Below are 21,607 nucleotides of genomic sequence, written 5' to 3' on the forward strand. Positions count from 1 at the left end.
TCTAACTGACCGCCCAGGTGCTGAGATCAGATCAATCACCACTGTCTAACTGACCGGCCAGGAGCTGAGATCAGATCAATCACCACTGTCTAACTGAGCGCCCAGGAGCTGAGATCAGATCAATCACCACTGTCTAACTGACCGCCAGGAGCTGAGATCAGATCAATCACCACTGTCTAACTGAGCGCCCAGGTGCTGAGATCAGATCAATCACCACTGTCTAACTGACCACCCAGGAGCTGAGATCAGATTAATCACCACTGTCTAACTGACCAACCAGGTGCTGAGATCAGATCAATCACCACTGTCTAACTGACCGTCCAGGTGCTGAGATCAGATCAATCACCACTGTCTAACTGACCACCCAGGAGCTGAGATCAGATCAATCACCACTGTCTAACTGACCAACCAGGTGCTGAGATCAGATCAATCACCACTGTCTAACTGACCACCCAGGAGCTGAGATCAGATTAATCACCACTGTCTAACTGACCAACCAGGAGCTGAGATCAGATCAATCACCACTGTCTAACTGACCGTCCAGGTGCTGAGATCAGATCAATCACCACTGTCTAACTGACCGTCCAGGTGCTGAGATCAGATCAATCACCACTGTCTAACTGACCGTCCAGGTGCTGAGATCAGATCAATCACCACTGTCTAACTGAAAGATGTTCAGTTCTGTTCCAATCAGACATGACATATTCTCCACAGGACTGCATGTTTCTGATTGGACAAACAGATGAAAAGGAGCTTCATGACACATTTGAATATCCATTAATATATCAATAATTATAATAATATATGCCATTTAGCGGATGCTTTGATGCGAAGCCACTTACAGTCGTGCAGGCGGACATTTTACATCTGGGTTGGCTAGTGACACCGTGGGCCGATGCACTTGTATACGGTCTAGAATATTCTAGTTTCTTAGTTTTAAGGGACTGTAGTCCAGTATGGGTTGTAGTCCAGTATGTGTTGTAGTCCAGTATGGGTTGTAGTCCATTATGTGTTGTAGTCCAGTATGGGTTGTAGTCCAGTATGGGTTGTAGTCCAGAATGGGTTGTAGTCCAGTGTGTGTTGTAGTCCAGTATGGGTTGTAGTCCAGTATGGGTTGTAGTCCATTATGTGTTGTAGTCCAGTATGGCTTGTAGTCCATTATGTGTTGTAGTCCAGTATGGGTTGTAGTCCAGAATGGGTTGTAGTCCAGTATGGGTTGTAGTTCAGTATGGGTTGTAGTCCAGAATGGGTTGTAGTCCAGTATGGGTTGTAGTCCAGTATGGGTTGTAGTCCAGTATGGGTTGTAGTCCAGTATGGGTTGTAGTCCAGTATGGGTTGTAGTCCAGTATGGGTTGTAGTCCAGTATGGGTTGTAGTCCAGTATGTGTTGTAGTCCAGTATGTGTTGTAGTCCAGTATGTGTTGTAGTCCAGAATGGTTTGTAGTCCAGAATGTGTTGTAGTCCAGTATGTGTTGTAGTCCAGTATGTGTTGTAGTCCAGCATGTGTTGTAGTCCAGCATGTGTTGTAGTCCAGCATGTGTTGTAGTCCATTATGTGTTGTAGTCCAGAATGGGTTGTAGTCCAGAATGGGTTGTAGTCCAGAATGGGCTGTAGTCCAGTATGGGTTGTAGTCCAGTATGGGTTGTAGTCCAGAATGGGTTGTAGTCCAGTATGGGTTGTAGTCCAGTATGGGTTGTAGTCCAGTATGGGTTGTAGTCCAGTATGTGTTGTAGTCCAGTATGGGTTGTAGTCCAGTATGTGTTGTAGTCCAGTATGTGTAATGGTGTTGATTTCTGTCTTGTCACACACAGGAGCGTTTATTCCAGCGGTGCCAGTTCAGCCTGTGGTGATAAAATACCCCAATAACATGGTAAGAAAGCAAACACAACACAACACAACACCTAGCAACACAATATAACACCTAGCAACACAATATAACACCTAGCAACACAATATAACACCTAGCAACACAATATAACACCTAGCAACACAATATAACACCTAGCAACACAATATAACACCTAGCAACACAACACAACACCTAGCAACACAATATAACACCTAGTTACACAATATCATTTATTTTAAATAAATTTTTATTTAACCTTTATTTAACTAGGCAAGTCAGTTAAGAACACATTCTTATTTACAATGACGGCCTACCCCAGCCAAACATGAACGACGCTGGGCCAATTGTGCGCCGCCCTTTGGGACTCCCAATCACGGCCGGATGTGATACAGCCTGGATTCGATCCAGGGACTGTAGTACAACACTTAGCAACACAATACAACACCTAGCAACACATCAACACCTAGCAACACAACAACACCAAGCAACACAACAACACCTAGCGACAAAATACAACACCTAGCAACACATCAACACCTAGCAACACAACAACACCTAGCAACACAACAACACCTAGCGACAAAATACAACACCTAGCAACACATCAACACCTAGCAACACATCAACACCTAGCAACACAACAACACCTAGCAACACAACAACACCTAGCGACAAAATACAACACCTAGCAACACATCAACACCTAGCAACACAACAACACCTAGCAACACAACAACACCTAGCAACACAACAACACCAGCAACACAATTCAACATCTAGCAACACAATACAACACCTAACAACACAAAACAACACCTAGCAACACAACACTTAGCAACACAACACCTAGCAACACAACACAACACCTAGCAACACAACACCTAGCAACACAACACCTAGCAACACAACACCTAGCAACACAACACAACACCTAGCAACACAACACCTAGCAACACAACACCTAGCAACACAACACCTAGCAACACAATACAACACCTAGCAACACAATACAACACCTAGCAACACAATACAACACCTAGCAACACAATAGGACACAGCAGCAGCACAACACAACAGCCAGGCTGGTTGGTAAACACCCTCCCTGCTGAGAAGAGCATCAGCCCTGTCTGTCTGAATCTCTCTCTGTTACAGATATAACTGTGAGGACAGAGACCTGATTTAGTTGTTCTGTGATTTGTTGTGCGGTCTGTCTCAGCTGTGTGATATTTCCCCCGCCTTGAGCAGGGTTTCATGGGGACTTCCTGGAAAACCTCCTGGGGTTGACTTGATGTGCCCTTTACTGAGGTCTGATTGGGTTAGAGCTAGGGCTCTGTCTGTAAACAGCTGGGCTGGATGGGCTCTGGACACATGGAGGCATTCATCAGTGATGCCTGGTAACCAATTAAACCACTAACTACCTGGTAACCAATTAGACCACTAACTACCTGGTAACCAATTAGACCACTAACTACCTGGTAACCAATTAAACCACTAACTACCTGGTATCCAATTAAACCACTAACTACCTGGTAACCAATTAGACCACTAACTACCTGGTAACCAATTAAACCACTAACTACCTGGTAACCAATTAAACCACTAACTACCTGGTAACCAATTAAACCACTAACTACCTGGTAACCAATTAAACCACTAACTACCTGGTAACCAATTAAACCACTAACTACCTGGTATCCAATTAAACCACTAACTACCTGGTAACCAATTAAACCACTAACTACCTGGTAACCAATTAAACCACTAACTACCTGGTAACCAATTAAACCACTAACTACCTGGTAACCAATTAAACCACTAACTACCTGGTAACCAATTAGACCACTAACTACCTGGTAACCAATTAAACCACTAACTACCTGGTAACCAATTAAACCACTAACTACCTGGTAACCAATTAAACCACTAACTACCTGGTAACCAATTAAACCACTAACTACCTGGTAACCAATTAAACCACTAACTACCTGGTAACCAATTAAACCACTAACTACCTGGTATCCAATTAGACCACTAACTACCTGGTATCCAATTAAACCACTAACTACCTGGTAACCAATTAAACCACTAACTACCTGGTAACCAATTAAACCACTAAGTACCTAGTAACCAATTAAACCACTAACTACCTGGTAACCAATTAGACCACTAACTACCTGGTAACCAATTAAACCACTAACTACCTGGTAACCAATTAAACCACTAACTACCTGGTAACCAATTAAACCACTAACTACCTGGTAACCAATTAAACCACTAACTACCTGGTAACCAATTAAACCACTAACTACCTGGTAACCAATTAGACCACTAACTACCTGGTAACCAATTAAACCACTAACTACCTGGTAACCAATTAGACCACTAACTACCTGGTAACCAATTAAACCACTAAGTACCTAGTAACCAATTAGACCACTAACTACCTGGTAACCAATTAGACCACTAACTACCTGGTATCCAATTAGACCACTAACTACCTGGTAACCAATTAAACCACTAACTACCTGGTAACCAATTAAACCACTAACTACCTGGTAACCAATTAAACCACTAACTACCTGGTAACCAATTAAACCACTAACTACCTGGTAACCAATTAAACCACTAACTACCTGGTAACCAATTAAACCACTAACTACCTGGTAACCAATTAAACCACTAACTACCTGGTAACCAATTAAACCACTAACTACCTGGTAACCAATTAAACCACTAACTACCTGGTATCCAATTAGACCACTAACTACCTGGTAACCAATTAAACCACTAACTACCTGGTAACCAATTAGACCACTAACTACCTGGTAACCAATTAAACCACTAACACTAAGTACCTAGTAACCAATTAGACCACTAACTACCTGGTATCCAATTAGACCACTAACTACCTGGTAACCAATTAAACCACTAACTACCTGGTAACCAATTAAACCACTAACTACCTGGTAACCAATTAAACCACTAACTACCTGGTAACCAATTAAACCACTAACTACCTGGTAACCAATTAAACCACTAACTACCTGGTAACCAATTAAACCACTAACTACCTGGTAACCAATTAAACCACTAACTACCTGGTATCCAATTAGACCACTAACTACCTGGTAACCAATTAAACCATTAACTACCTGGTAACCAATTAAACCACTAACTACCTGGTAACCAATTAAACCACTAACTACCTGGTAACCAATTAAACCACTAACTACCTGGTAACCAATTAAACCACTAACTACCTGGTATCCAATTAGACCACTAACTACCTGGTAACCAATTAGACCACTAACTACCTGGTAACCAATTAAACCACTAAGTACCTAGTAACCAATTAGACCACTAACTACCTGGTAACCAATTAGACCACTAACTACCTGGTATCCAATTAGACCACTAACTACCTGGTAACCAATTAAACCACTACCTGGTAACCAATTAAACCACTAACTACCTGGTAACCAATTAAACCACCAACTACCTGGTAACCAATTAAACCACTAACTACCTGGTAACCAATTAAACCACTAACTACCTGGTAACCAATTAAACCACTAACTACCTGGTAACCAATTAAACCACTAACTACCTGGTAACCAATTAGACCACTAACTACCTGGTATCCAATTAAACCACTAACTACCTGGTAACCAATTAAACCACTAACTACCTGGTAACCAGTTAAACCACTACCTGGTAACCAATTAAACCACTACCTGGTAACCAATTAAACCACTAACTACCTGGTATCCAATTAAACCACTAACTACCTGGTAACCAATTAAACCACTAACTACCTGGTAACCAATTAAACCACTAACTACCTGGTAACCAATTAGACCACTAACTACCTGGTAACCAATTAAACCACGAACTACCTGGTAACCAGTTAAACCACTAACTACCTGGTAACCAATTAAACCACTAACTACCTGGTAACCAATTAAACCACTAACTACCTGGTAACCAATTAAACCACTAACTACCTGGTAACCAATTAAACCACTAACTACCTGGTAACCAATTAAACCATTAACTACCTGGTAACCAATTAAACCACTAACTACCTGGTAACCAGTTAAACCACTAACTACCTGGTAACCAATTAAACCACTAACTACCTGGTAACCAATTAAAACACTAACTTCCTGGTAACCAATTAAACCAATTAAACCAATTAAACCACTAACTACCTGGTAACCAATTAAACCAATTAAACCACTAACTACCTGGTAACCAATTAAACCACTAACTACCTGGTAACCAATTAAAACACTAACTTCCTGGTATCCAATTAAACCAATTAAACCAATTAAACCACTAACTACCTGGTAACCAATTAAACCAATTAAACCACTAACTACCTGGTAACCAATTAAACCACTAACTACCTGGTAACCAATTAAACCGCTAACTACCTGGTAACCAATTAAACCACTAACTAACTGGTAACCAATTAAACCACTAACTACCTGGTAACCAATTAAACCAATTAAACCACTAACTACCTGGTATCCAATTAAACCACTAACTACCTGGTAACCAATTAAACCACTAACTACCTGGTAACCAATTAAACCACTAACTACCTGGTATCCAATTAAATCACTAACTACCTGGTAACCAATTAAACCACTAACTAACTGGTAACCAATTAAACCATTAACTACCTGGTAACCAATTAAACCACTAACTACCTGGTAACCAATTAAACCAATTAAACCACTAACTACCTGGTATCCAATTAAACCACTAACTACCTGGTAACCAATTAAACCACTAACTACCTGGTAACCAATTAAACCAATTAAACCACTAACTACCTGGTATCCAATTAAACCACTAACTACCTGGTATCCAATTAAACCACTAACTACCTGGTAACCAATTAAACCACTAACTACCTGGTAACCAATTAAACCACTAACTACCTGGTAACCAATTAAACCATTAACTACCTGGTAACCAATTAAACCACTAACTACCTGGTAACCAATTAAACCATTAACTACCTGGTAACCAATTAAACCACTAACTACCTGGTAACCAATTAAACCAATTAAACCACTAACTACCTGGTATCCAATTAAACCACTAACTACCTGGTAACCAATTAAACCACTAACTACCTGGTAACCAATTAAACCAATTAAACCACTAACTACCTGGTATCCAATTAAACCACTAACTACCTGGTATCCAATTAAACCACTAACTACCTGGTAACCAATTAAACCACTAACTACCTGGTAACCAATTAAACCACTAACTACCTGGTAACCAATTAAACCAATTAAACCACTAACTACCTGGTTATCAATTAAACCACTAACTACCTGGTAACCAATTAAACCAATTAAACCACTAACTACCTGGTATCCAATTAAACCACTAACTACCTGGTAACCAATTAAACCACTAACTACCTGGTAACCAATTAAACCACTAACTACCTGGTAACCAATTAAACCAATTAAACCACTAACTACCTGGTAACCAATTAAACCACTAACTACCTGGTAACCAATTAAACCAATTAAACCACTAACTACCTGGTAACCAATTAAACCAATTAAACCACTAACTACCTGGTAACCAATTAAACCAATTAAACCACTAACTACCTGGTAACCAATTAAACCACTAACTACCTGGTATCCAATTAAACCACTAACTACCTGGTAACCAATTAAACCATTAACTACCTGGTAACCAATTAAACCACTAACTACCTGGTAACCAGTTAAACCACTGACTACCTGGTAACCAATTAAACCAATTAAACCACTAACTACCTGGTATCCAATTAAACCACTAACTACCTGGTAACCAATTAAACCACTAACTACCTGGAAACCAATTAAACTACTAACTACCTGGTAACCAATTAAACCACTAACTACCTGGTAACCAATTAAACCACTAACTACCTGGTAACCAATTAAACCAATTAAACCACTAACTACTCTATACCTGATAACTAAGTTCTTGTTGTTGTTGTTGTTGATGTTGTTGATGTTGTTGTTGATGTTGTTGTTGATGTTGTTGTTTTTGTTGATGTTGTTGATGTTGTTGTTGATGTTGTTGATGTTGTTGATGTTGTTGTTGATGTTGTTGTTGATGTTGTTGTTGTTGATGTTGTTGTTGATGTTGTTGATGTTGTTGTTGATGTTGTTGATGTTGTTGATGTTGTTGTTGATGTTGTTGATGTTGTTGTTGATGTTGTTGCTGTTGCTGTTGTTGATGTTGTTGATGTTGTTGTTGTTGTGACCTTGTGTTTTGATACTTCTTACCCGGATGAATCATGTATTTTAGTAAGTGATGTGTCTCTCCTCTCCCATGCCAGGACACAATCACCTGGACGTGGCAGGGGCCTGGAGCGTGAGTACTCTTTAAATACTCTGCAAATGACTGATCCCTGAAGTACAGGCCGTTGTCAGGCATAGTGGTGTCTCTCTACTGCCCTGGATGGTCCTGTTTTCATTCCTCTACTGGACTGAGAGGATATTAGTTCTACTGTATAATATAGATGGTCCTGTTTTCATTCCTCTACTGGACTGGGAGGATATTAGTTCTACTGTATAATCTAGATGGTCCTGTTTTCATTCCTCTACTGGACTGAGAGGATATTAGTTCTACTGTATAATATAGATGGTCCTGTTTTCATTCCTCTACTGGACTGGGAGGATATTAGTTCTACTGTATAATCTAGGTGGTCCTGTTTTCATTCCTCTACTGGACTGAGAGGATATTAGTTCTACTATATAATATAGATGGTCCTGTTTTCATTCCTCTACTGGACTGGGAGGATATTAGTTCTACTGTAGATGGTCCTGTTTTCATTCCTCTACTGGACTGGGAGGATATTAGTTCTACTGTATAATGTAGATGGTCCTGTTTTCATTCCTCTACTGGACTGAGAGGATATTAGTTCTACTGTAGATGGTCCTGTTTTCATTCCTCTACTGGACTGAGAGGATATTAGTTCTACTGTAGATGGTCCTGTTTTCATTCCTCTACTGGACTGAGAGGATATTAGTTCTACTGTAGATGGTCCTGTTTTCATTCCTCTACTGGACTGAGGGGATATTAGTTCTACTGTAGATGGTCCTGTTTTCATTCCTCTACTGGACTGAGGGGATATTAGTTCTACTGTAGATGGTCCTGTTTTCATTCCTCTACTGGACTGAGGGGATATTAGTTCTACTGTAGATGGTCCTGTTTTCATTCCTCTACTGGACTGAGGGGATATTAGTTCTTTTTATTTTATTTTTATTTAACCTTTATTTAACCAGGTAGGCAAATTGAGAACACGTTCTCATTTACAATTGCGACCTGGCCAAGATAAAGCAAAGCAGTTCGACACATACAACAACACATAGTTACACATGGAGTAAAACAAACATATAGTCAATAATACAGTGAAAAAAAAATAAGTCTATATACAATGTGAGCAAGTGAGGTGAGATAAGGGAGGTGAAGGCAAACAAATATATGTATAAATAAATAAAAATATAAAAGGCCATGGAGGCGAAGTGAGTACAACACAGCAAGTAAAATAAAAACTAAAAAAACAATGGAATGGTTGGTTTGCAGTGGAAGAAAGTGCAAAGTAGAGACAGAAATAATGGGGTGCAAAGGAGCAAAATAAATTAATAAATAAATACAGTAGGTAAAGAGGTAGTTGTTTGGGCTAAATTGTAGATGGGTTATATACAGGTGCAGTAATCTATGAGCTGCTCTGACAGCTGGTGCTTAAAGCTAGTGAGGGAGATAGGTGTTTCCAGTTTCAGAGATTTTTGTAGTTCGTTCCAGTCATTGGCAGCAGAGAACTGGAAGGAGAGGCGTCCAAAGGAAGAATTGGTTTTGGGGGTGACTAGAGAGATATACCTGCTGGAGCGCGTGCTACAGGTAGGTGCTGCTATGGTGACCAGCGAGCTGAGATAAGGGGGGACTTTACCTAGCAGGGTCTTGTAGATGACCTGGAACCAGTGGGTCTTGGCGACTGAGTACTGAAGCGAGGGCCAGCCAACGAGAGTGTACAGGTCGCAGTGGTGGGTAGTATATGGGGCTTTGGTGACAAAACGGATGGCACTGTGATAGACTGCATCCAATTTATTGAGTAGGGTTTTGGAGGCTATTTTGTAAATGACATCACCGAAGTCGAGGATTGGTAGGATGGTCCAGTTTTACAAGGGTATGTTTGGCAGCATGAGTAAAGGATGCTTTGTTCTGCGGAATAGGATAGTCCAATTCTAGATTTGACTATTGGATTGGAGATGTTTGATGTGAGTTCTGGACAGGAGATGTTCACAGTCTAACCAGACACTCTACTGGTATTTGTAGGTGTCCACATTAGTTCTACAGTCAGATGCCGTCCAAAGTAGTGATGTTGGACTAGGCTGGGCAGGAGCAGGCAGCGATCGGTTGAAGAGCATGCATTTGGTTTTACTTGTATTTAAGAGCAGTTGGAGGCCACGGAAGGAGAGTTGTATGGCATTGAAGCTCGCCTGGAGGGTTGTTAACACAGTGTCAAAAGAAGGGCCAGAAGTATACAGAATAGTGTCGTCTGCGTAGAGGTGGATCAGAGAATCACCAGCAGCAAGAGCGACATCATTGATGTAAACAGAGAAGAGAGTCGGTCCAAGAATTGAACCCTGTGGCACCCCCATAGAGACTGCCAGAGGCCCGTTCTACTGTAGATGGTCCTGTTTTCATTCCTCTACTGGACTGAGGGGATATTAGTTCTACTGTAGATGGTCCTGTTTTCATTCCTCTACTGGACTGAGGGGATATTAGTTCTACTGTAGATGGTCCTGTTTTCATTCCTCTACTGGACTGGGAGGATATTAGTTCTACTGTAGATGGTCCTGTTTTCATTCCTCTACTGGACTGAGAGGATATTAGTTCTACTGTAGATGGTCCTGTTTTCATTCCTCTACTGGACTGAGGGGATATTAGTTCTACTGTAGATGGTCCTGTTTTCATTCCTCTACTGGACTGAGAGGATATTAGTTCTACTGTATAATCTAGATGGTCCTGTTTTCATTCCTCTACTGGACTGAGGGGATATTAGTTCTACTGTAGATGGTCCTGTTTTCATTCCTCTACTGGACTGAGGGGATATTAGTTCTACTGTATAATCTAGATGGTCCTGTTTTCATTCCTCTACTGGACTGGGAGGATATTAGTTCTACTGTATAATCTAGATGGTCCTGTTTTCATTCCTCTACTGGACTGAGAGGATATTAGTTCTACTGTATAATCTAGATGGTCCTGTTTTCATTCCTCTACTGGACTGAGAGGATATTAGTTCTACTGTATAATATAGATGGTCCTGTTTTCATTCCTCTACTGGACTGGGAGGATATTAGTTCTACTGTATAATCTAGATGGTCCTGTTTTCATTCCTCTACTGGACTGAGAGGATATCAGTTCTACTGTATAATCTAGATGGTCCTGTTTTCATTCCTCTACTGGACTGAGGGGATATTAGTTCTACTGTAGATGGTCCTGTTTTCATTCCTCTACTGGACTGAGGGGATATTAGTTCTACTGTATAATCTAGATGGTCCTGTTTTCTCAGAACACTGATGACCAAAAGACAGGGAACTGTGACTGAGAGAAAACCGTCCTTGTTACGAGGGACATTTGCTTCTCTGGATAAAGCCACAGGCTGAGTTGGGATGTGTTTTGTTCTGCTTTCTAATGCATCGTGGTAGTGATGTTGTTTTGGCTGTGTGCCCAGTCAGTCTGCCACTACAGTAGAGACAATACTGTCTGTCCTGTTAACAGGTAACAGTCAGTCTGCCACTACAGTAGAGACAATACTGTCTCTGTCCTGTTAACAGGTAACAGTCAGTCTGCCACTACAGTAGAGACAATACTGTCTGTCCTGTTAGCAGAAGGTCACAGTCAGTCTGCCACTACAGTAGAGACAATACTGTCTCTGTCCTGTTAGCAGGTCACAGTCAGTCTGCCACTACAGTAGAGACAATACTGTCTGTCCTGTTAGCAGAAGGTCACAGTCAGTCTGCCACTACAGTAGAGACAATACTGTCTGTCCTGTTAACAGGTCACAGTCAGTTTGCCACTACAGTAGAGACAATACTGTCTCTGTGCTGTTAGCAGGTAACAGTCAGTCTGCCACTAAAGTAGAGACTATACAGTCTGTCCTGTTAGAAGGTCCCAGTCAGTCTGCCACTACAGTAGAGACAATACTGTCTCTGTCCTGTTAGCAGGTCACAGTCAGTCTGCCACTACAGTAGAGACAATACTGTCTGTCCTGTTAACAGGTAACAGTCAGTCTGCCACTACAGTAGAGACAATACTGTCTGTCCTGTTAGCAGGTTACAGTCAGTCTGCCACTACAGTAGAGACAATACTGTCTGTCCTGTTAGCAGGTCACAGTCAGTCTGCCACTACAGTAGAGACAATACTGTCTGTCCTGTTAGCAGGTCACAGTCAGTCTGCCACTACAGTAGAGACAATACTGTCTGTCCTGTTAACAGGTAACAGTCAGTCTGCCACTACAGTAGAGACAATACTGTCTGTCCTGTTAGCAGGTTACAGTCAGTCTGCCACTACAGTAGAGACAATACTGTCTGTCCTGTTAGCAGGTCACAGTCAGTCTGCCACTACAGTAGAGACAATACTGTCTGTCCTGTTAGCAGGTCACAGTCAGTCTGCCACTACAGTAGAGACAATACTGTCTGTCCTGTTAGCAGGTCACAGTCAGTCTGCCACTACAGTAGAGACAATACTGTCTGTCCTGTTAACAGGTAACAGTCAGTCTGCCACTACAGTAGAGACAATACTGTCTCTGTCCTGTTAACAGGTAACAGTCAGTCTGCCACTACAGTAGAGACAATACTGTCTCTGTCCTGTTAGAAGGTCACAGTCAGTCTGCCACTACAGTAGAGACAATACTGTCTCTGTCCTGTTAACAGGTAACAGTCAGTCTGCCACTACAGTAGAGACTATACAGTCTGTCCTGTTAGAAGGTCCCAGTCAGTCTGCCACTACAGTAGAGACAATACTGTCTCTGTGCTGTTAACAGGTCACAGTCAGTCTGCCACTACAGTAGAGACAATACTGTCTCTGTGCTGTTAGCAGGTAACAGTCAGTCTGCCACTAAAGTAGAGACTATACAGTCTGTCCTGTTAGAAGGTCCCAGTCAGTCTGCCACTACAGTAGAGACAATACTGTCTCTGTCCTGTTAGCAGGTCACAGTCAGTCTGCCACTACAGTAGAGATAATACTGTCTGTCCTGTTAACAGGTAACAGTCAGTCTGCCACTAAAGTAGAGACAATAATGTCTGTCCTGTTAGCAGGTCACAGTCAGTCTGCCACTACAGTAGAGACAATACTGTCTCTGTGCTGTTAGCAGGTAACAGTCAGTCTGCCACTAAAGTAGAGACAATAATGTCTGTCCTGTTAGCAGGTCACAGTCAGTCTGCCACTACAGTAGAGACAATACAGTCTGTGCTGTTAGCAGGTCACAGTCAGTCTGCCACTACAGTAGAGACAATACTGTCTCTGTGCTGTTAGCAGGTAACAGTCAGTCTGCCACTAAAGTAGAGACAATAATGTCTGTCCTGTTAGCAGGTCACAGTCAGTCTGCCACTACAGTAGAGACAATACAGTCTGTGCTGTTAGCAGGTCACAGTCAGTCTGCCACTACAGTAGAGACAATACAGTCTGTCCTGTTAGCAGGTCACAGTCAGTCTGCCACTACAGTAGAGACAATACTGTCTGTCCTGTTAACAGGTCAGAGTCAGTCTGCCACTACAGTAGAGACAATACTGTCTGTCCTGTTAGCAGGTCACAGTCAGTCTACCACTACAGTAGAGACAATACTGTCTGTCCTGTTAACAGGTCACAGTCAGTCTGCCACTACAGTAGAGACAATACTGTCTGTCCTGTTAACAGGTCACAGTCAGTCTGCCACTACAGTAGAGACAATACTGTCTGTCCTGTTAGCAGAAGGTCACAGTTAGTCTGCCACTACAGTAGAGACAATACTGTCTGTCCTGTTAACAGGTCACAGTCAGTTTGCCACTACAGTAGAGACAATACTGTCTCTGTCCTGTTAACAGGTCACAGTCAGTCTACCACTACAGTAGAGACAATACTGTCTGTCCTGTTAGAAGGTCCCAGTCAGTCTGCCACTACAGTAGAGACAATACTGTCTCTGTGCTGTTAGCAGGTAACAGTCAGTCTGCCACTAAAGTAGAGACTATACAGTCTGTCCTGTTAGAAGGTCCCAGTCAGTCTGCCACTACAGTAGAGACAATACTGTCTCTGTCCTGTTAGCAGGTCACAGTCAGTCTGCCACTACAGTAGAGACAATACAGTCTGTCCTGTTAGCAGGTCACAGTCAGTCTGCCACTACAGTAGAGACAATACTGTCTGTCCTGTTAACAGGTAACAGTCAGTCTGCCACTACAGTAGAGACAATACTGTCTGTCCTGTTAGCAGGTTACAGTCAGTCTGCCACTACAGTAGAGACAATACTGTCTGTCCTGTTAGCAGGTCACAGTCAGTCTGCCACTACAGTAGAGACAATACTGTCTGTCCTGTTAGCAGGTCACAGTCAGTCTGCCACTACAGTAGAGACAATACTGTCTGTCCTGTTAGCAGGTCACAGTCAGTCTGCCACTACAGTAGAGACAATACTGTCTGTCCTGTTAACAGGTAACAGTCAGTCTGCCACTACAGTAGAGACAATACTGTCTCTGTCCTGTTAACAGGTAACAGTCAGTCTGCCACTACAGTAGAGACAATACTGTCTCTGTCCTGTTAGAAGGTCACAGTCAGTCTGCCACTACAGTAGAGACAATACTGTCTCTGTCCTGTTAACAGGTAACAGTCAGTCTGCCACTACAGTAGAGACTATACAGTCTGTCCTGTTAGAAGGTCCCAGTCAGTCTGCCACTACAGTAGAGACAATACTGTCTCTGTGCTGTTAACAGGTCACAGTCAGTCTGCCACTACAGTAGAGACAATACTGTCTGTCCTGTTAGCAGGTCACAGTCAGTCTGCCACTACAGTAGAGACAATACTGTCTGTCCTGTTAGCAGGTCACAGTCAGTCTGCCACTACAGTAGAGACAATACTGTCTGTCCTGTTAGCAGGTCACAGTCAGTCTGCCACTACAGTAGAGACAATACTGTCTGTCCTGTTAACAGGTCACAGTCAGTCTGCCACTACAGTAGAGACAATACTGTCTGTCCTGTTAGCAGGTCACAGTCAGTCTGCCACTACAGTAGAGACAATACTGTCTGTCCTGTTAACAGGTAACAGTCAGTCTGCCACTACAGTAGAGACAATACTGTCTGTCCTGTTAACAGGTAACAGTCAGTCTGCCACTACAGTAGAGACAATACTGTCTCTGTGCTGTTAACAGGTCACAGTCAGTCTGCCACTACAGTAGAGACAATACTGTCTCTGTGCTGTTAGCAGGTAACAGTCAGTCTGCCACTAAAGTAGAGACTATACAGTCTGTCCTGTTAGAAGGTCCCAGTCAGTCTGCCACTACAGTAGAGACAATACTGTCTGTCCTGTTAGCAGGTCACAGTCAGTCTGCCACTACAGTAGAGACAATACTGTCTGTCCTGTTAGCAGGTCACAGTCAGTCTGCCACTACAGTAGAGACAATACTGTCTGTCCTGTTAACAGGTAACAGTCAGTCTGCCACTACAGTAGAGACAATACTGTCTCTGTCCTGTTAACAGGTAACAGTCAGTCTGCCACTACAGTAGAGACAATACTGTCTCTGTCCTGTTAGAAGGTCACAGTCAGTCTGCCACTACAGTAGAGACAATACTGTCTCTGTCCTGTTAACAGGTAACAGTCAGTCTGCCACTACAGTAGAGACTATACAGTCTGTCCTGTTAGAAGGTCCCAGTCAGTCTGCCACTACAGTAGAGACAATACTGTCTCTGTGCTGTTAACAGGTCACAGTCAGTCTGCCACTACAGTAGAGACAATACTGTCTCTGTGCTGTTAGCAGGTAACAGTCAGTCTGCCACTAAAGTAGAGACTATACAGTCTGTCCTGTTAGAAGGTCCCAGTCAGTCTGCCACTACAGTAGAGACAATACTGTCTCTGTGCTGTTAGCAGGTAACAGTCAGTCTGCCACTAAAGTAGAGACTATACAGTCTGTCCTGTTAGAAGGTCCCAGTCAGTCTGCCACTACAGTAGAGACAATACTGTCTCTGTGCTGTTAGCAGGTAACAGTCAGTCTGCCACTAAAGTAGAGACAATAATGTCTGTGCTGTTAACAGGTCACAGTCAGTCTGCCACTACAGTAGAGACAATACTGTCTCTGTGCTGTTAGCAGGTAACAGTCAGTCTGCCACTAAAGTAGAGACTATACAGTCTGTCCTGTTAGAAGGTCCCAGTCAGTCTGCCACTACAGTAGAGACAATACTGTCTCTGTGCTGTTAGCAGGTAACAGTCAGTCTGCCACTAAAGTAGAGACTATACAGTCTGTCCTGTTAGAAGGTCCCAGTCAGTCTGCCACTACAGTAGAGACAATACTGTCTCTGTGCTGTTAGCAGGTAACAGTCAGTCTGCCACTAAAGTAGAGACAATAATGTCTGTCCTGTTAGCAGGTCACAGTCAGTCTGCCACTACAGTAGAGACAATACTGTCTGTCCTGTTAACAGGTCACAGTCAGTCTGCCACTACAGTAGAGACAATACAGTCTGTGCTGTTAGCAGGTAACAGTCAGTCTGCCACTACAGTAGAGACAATACTGTCTGTCCTGTTAGCAGGTCACAGTCAGTCTACCACTACAGTAGAGACAATACTGTCTCTGTGCTGTTAGCAGGTAACAGTCAGTCTGCCACTACAGTAGAGACAATACTGTCTCTGTCCTGTTAACAGGTAACAGTCAGTCTGCCACTACAGTAGAGACAATACTGTCTGTCCTGTTAACAGAAGGTCACAGTCAGTCTGCCACTACAGTAGAGACAATACTGTCTCTGTGCTGTTAGCAGGTCACAGTCAGTCTGCCACTACAGTAGAGACTATACAGTCTGTGCTGTTAGCAGGTCACAGTCAGTCTGCCACTACAGTAGAGACAATACAGTCTGTCCTGTTAACAGGTCACAGTCAGTCTGCCACTACAGTAGAGACAATACTGTCTCTGTCCTGTTAACAGGTCACAGTCAGTCTGCCACTACAGTAGAGACAATACTGTCTCTGTCCTGTTAACAGGTCACAGTCAGTCTGCCACTACAGTAGAGACAATACTGTCTCTGTCCTGTTAGCAGGTCACAGTCAGTCTGCCACTACAGTAGAGACAATACTGTCTCTGTCCTGTTAACAGGTCACAGTCAGTCTGCCACTACAGTAGAGACAATACTGTCTGTCCTGTTAGCAGGTCACAGTCAGTCTGCCACTACAGTAGAGACAATACTGTCTGTCCTGTTAGCAGAAGGTCACAGTCAGTCTGCCACTACAGTAGAGACAATACTGTCTGTCCTGTTAACAGGTCACAGTCAGTCTGCCACTACAGTAGAGACAATACTGTCTGTCCTGTTAACAGGTCACAGTCAGTCTGCCACTACAGTAGAGACAATACTGTCTCTGTGCTGTTAGCAGGTAACAGTCAGTCTGCCACTACAGTAGAGACAATACTGTCTCTGTGCTGTTAACAGGTAACAGTCAGTCTGCCACTACAGTAGAGACAATACTGTCTGTCCTGTTAACAGGTCACAGTCAGTCTACCACTACAGTAGAGACAATACTGTCTCTGTGCTGTTAGCAGGTCACATCCATCCCAGAACAGGAAACAGGAAACAGGAAACAGAGCTGTTGATCGTTCTATTCCAGAACCCTGCTTCAGAACCTTCACATCACTTCCTCCTGTGGGACTATTATTCTGGCTGCTAGAATTATCACTTTATTTATTTATGTAACCTTTATTTAACCTTTATTTAACTAGGCAAGTCAGTTAAGAACAAATTCTTATTTACAATGACAGCCTAGGAACAGTGGGTTAACTGCCTTGTTCAGGGGCACAACGACAGATTTATACCTTGTCAGCTCGGGGATTCAATCTAGCAACCTTCCGGTTACTAGTCCAACGCTCTAACCACAAGGCTTCCTGCCGCCCCACGTCTCTGTCCACTGCCATATAACCTGCTTTTAGACGGTTAAATCAAGCACACACATTTTCTTCAGGAAATGTACCCTTTATTTTAATGAATGGTGCACTTCTCCGTGTGATCGGACTGTTTTGGGATTCGCTATGACTTGATGACGTCAATGTCCCGCACTGTAAAACCAAATGTCTTAATGTGACAATGTCATTGTTTTTGTTGTTGCAGGTTTAAGATCCTGTGGCTCACGCTGTGCCAGCTGCACAATGAGTTCATCATTGAGGTGAGTGCAGGCCTGTTGCATACATCTACCACATATCAGGAATACTTGTTTTGATCAGAGAGATTTAAAAAAAACACAGGTCATCATGGATCCATCTGTACCCGTATACCCTGTACCCAGTCCTGGACCCGGGCGGGTCCTGTACCCGTATTACCCTGTACCCAGTCCGGGACCCGGGCAGGTCCTGTACCCGTATTACCCTGTACCCAGTCCGGGACCCGGGCGGGTCCTGTACCCGTATACCCTGTACCCAGTCCGGGACCCGGGCGGGTCCTGTACCCGTATACCCTGTACCCAGTCCGGGACCCGGGCGGGTCCTGTACCCGTATACCCTGTACCCAGTCCGGGACCCGGGCAGGTCCAGTACCCGTATACCCTGTACCCAGTCCGGGACCCGGGCGGGCCCTGTACCCGTATACCCTGTACCCAGTCCGGGACCCGGGCAGGTCCAGTACCCGTATACCCTGTACCCAGTCCGGGACCCGGGCGGGTCCTGTACCTGTATTACCCTGTACCCAGTCCGGGACCCGGGCAGGTCCTGTACCCGTATACCCTGTACCCAGTCCGGGACACGGGCAGGTCCAGTACCCGTATACCCTGTACCCAGTCCGGGACCCGGGCAGGTCCAGTACCCGTATACCCTGTACCCAGTCCGGGACCCGGGCGGGTCCTGTACCCGTATTACCCTGTACCCAGTCCGGGACCCGGGCAGGTCCTGTACCCGTATACCCTGTACCCAGTCCGGGACCCGGGCAGGTCCTGTACCCGTATACCCTGTACCCAGTCCGGGACCCGGGCAGGTCCTGTACCCGTATACCCTGTACCCAGTCCGGGACCCGGGCAGGTCCTGTACCCGTATACCCTGTACCCAGTCTGGGACCCGGGCAGGTCCTGTACCTGTATACCCTGTATACCCTGCCCCTAGTTCCACTGCTCTGTCCCTTGTCCCTAGTTCCACTACTCTGTCCCTTGTCCCTAGTTCCACTGCTCTGTCCCTTGCTCCTAGTTCCACCGCTCTGTCCCTTGCTCCTAGTTCCACTGCTCTGTCCCTTGTCCCTAGTTCCACTACTCTGTCCCTTGTCCCTAGTTCCACTGCTCTGTCCCTTGCTCCTAGTTCCACCGCTCTGTCCCTTGCTCCTAGTTCCACTGCTCTGTCCCTTGTCCCTAGTTCCACTGCTCTGTCCCTTGCTCCTAGTTCCACCGCTCTGTCCCTTGCCCCTAGTTCCACTGCTCTGTCCCTTGTCCCTAGTTCCACTGCTCTGTCCCTTGCTCCTAGTTCCACTACTCTGTCCCTTGCTCCTAGTTCCACTGCTCTGTCCCTTGCTCCTAGTTCCACTGCTCTGTCCCTTGCTCCTAGTTCCACTGCTCTGTCCCTTGCTCCTAGTTCCACTGCTCTGTCCCTTGTCCCTAGTTCCACTGCTCTGTCCCTTGCTCCTAGTTCCACTGCTCTGTCCCTTGCTCCTAGTTCCACTGCTCTGTCCCTTGTCCCTAGTTCCACTGCTCTGTCCCTTGCTCCTAGTTCCACTGCTCTGTCCCTTGCTCCTAGTTCCACTGCTCTGTCCCTTGTCCCTAGTTCCACTGCTCTGTCCCTTGCTCCTAGTTCCACTGCTCTGTCCCTTGTCCCTAGTTCCACTGCTCTGTCCCTTGCCCCTAGTTCCACTGCTCTGTCCCTTGTCCCTAGTTCCACTGCTCTGTCCCTTGCCCCTAGTTCCACTGCTCTGTCCCTTGTCCCTAGTTCCACTGCTCTGTCCCTTGCTCCTAGTTCCACTGCTCTGTCCCTTGTCCCTAGTTCCACTGCTCTGTCCCTTGCTCCTAGTTCCACTGCTCTGTCCCTTGCTCCTAGTTCCACTGCTCTGTCCCTTGTCCCTAGTTCCACTGCTCTGTCCCTTGTCCCTAGTTCCACTGCTCTGTCCCTTGCCCCTAGTTCCACTGCTCTGTCCCTTGCTCCTAGTTCCACTGCTCTGTCCCTTGTCCCTAGTTCCACTGCTCTGTCCCTTGTCCCTAGTTCCACTGCTCTGTCCCTTGTCCTAGTTCCACTGCTCTGTCCCTTGTCCCTAGTTCCACTACTCTGTCCCTTGCTCCTAGTTCCACTGCTCTGTCCCTTGTCCCTAGTTCCACTGCTCTGTCCCTTGTCCTAGTTCCACTGCTCTGTCCCTTGTCCCTAGTTCCACTGCTCTGTCCCTTGCTCCTAGTTCCACTGCTCTGTCCCTTGCTCCTAGTTCCACTGCTCTGTCCCTTGTCCCTAGTTCCACTACTCTGTCCCTTGCTCCTAGTTCCACTGCTCTGTCCCTTGTCCCTAGTTCCACTGCTCTGTCCCTTGTCCCTAGTTCCACTGCTCTGTCCCTTGTCCCTAGTTCCACTGCTCTGTCCCTTGTCCTAGTTCCACTGCTCTGTCCCTTGCTCCTAGTTCCACTACTCTGTCCCTTGTCCTTAGTTCCACTACTCTGTCCCTTGTCCCTAGTTCCACTACTCTGTCCCTTGCTCCTAGTTCCACTGCTCTGTCCCTTGTCCCTAGTTCCACTGCTCTGTCCCTTGCTCCTAGTTCCACTGCTCTGTCCCTTGCTCCTAGTTCCACTGCTCTGTCCCTTGTCCCTAGTTCCACTACTCTGTCCCTTGCTCCTAGTTCCACTGCTCTGTCCCTTGTCCCTAGTTCCACTGCTCTGTCCCTTGTCCCTAGTTCCACTGCTCTGTCCCTTGTCCTAGTTCCACTGCTCTGTCCCTTGCTCCTAGTTCCACTACTCTGTCCCTTGTCCCTAGTTCCACTACTCTGTCCCTTGTCCCTAGTTCCACTACTCTGTCCCTTGCTCCTAGTTCCACTGCTCTGTCCCTTGTCCCTAGTTTCACTGCTCTGTCCCTTGTCCCTAGTTCCACTGCTCTGTCCCTTGTCCTAGTTCCACTGCTCTGTCCCTTGCTCCTAGTTCCACTACTCTGTCCCTTGTCCCTAGTTCCACTACTCTGTCCCTTGTCCCTAGTTCCACTACTCTGTCCCTTGCTCCTAGTTCCACTGCTCTGTCCCTTGTCCCTAGTTCCACTGCTCTGTCCCTTGCCCCTAGTTCCACTGCTCTGTCCCTTGTCCTAGTTCCAGCGCTCTGTCCCTTGCTCCTAGTTCCACTGCTCTGTCCCTTGTCCCTAGTTCCACTACTCTGTCCCTTGTCCCTAGTTCCACTGCTCTGTCCCTTGCTCCTAGTTCCACTGCTCTGTCTCTTGCTCCTAGTTCCACTGCTCTGTCCCTTGCCCCTAGTTCCACTGCTCTGTCCCTTGTCCCTAGTTCCACTGCTCTGTCCCTTGCTCCTAGTTCCACTGCTCTGTCCCTTGCTCCTAGTTCCACTGCTCTGTCCCTTGCTCC

General features: G+C 44.8%; 2 protein-coding genes across 3 annotated transcripts in view; both read left to right on the forward strand.

Annotated features, from left to right (window-relative positions):
* Positions 1–21,607, forward strand: part of LOC139572876 (lysophosphatidylcholine acyltransferase 1) — a 280,718-nt gene that overhangs the window by 249,638 nt on the left and 9,473 nt on the right. The gene's annotated exons all lie outside the window — the stretch shown is intronic.
* LOC139572875 (lysophosphatidylcholine acyltransferase 1-like) overlaps positions 1–21,607 on the forward strand; it is a 58,099-nt gene that overhangs the window by 27,567 nt on the left and 8,925 nt on the right. For both annotated transcript variants that reach the window (XM_071395703.1, XM_071395704.1), the window contains exons 6-8: positions 1,811–1,869; positions 8,213–8,247; positions 18,207–18,261. In XM_071395703.1, the coding sequence (XP_071251804.1) occupies positions 1,811–1,869; positions 8,213–8,247; positions 18,207–18,261 (149 nt within the window). The remainder of the gene's footprint in view (positions 1–1,810; positions 1,870–8,212; positions 8,248–18,206; positions 18,262–21,607) is intronic.

This window comes from Salvelinus alpinus, chromosome 4 (assembly GCF_045679555.1).
Source record: "Salvelinus alpinus chromosome 4, SLU_Salpinus.1, whole genome shotgun sequence".
In the NCBI taxonomy this organism is placed as follows: Eukaryota; Metazoa; Chordata; class Actinopteri; order Salmoniformes; family Salmonidae; genus Salvelinus; species Salvelinus alpinus.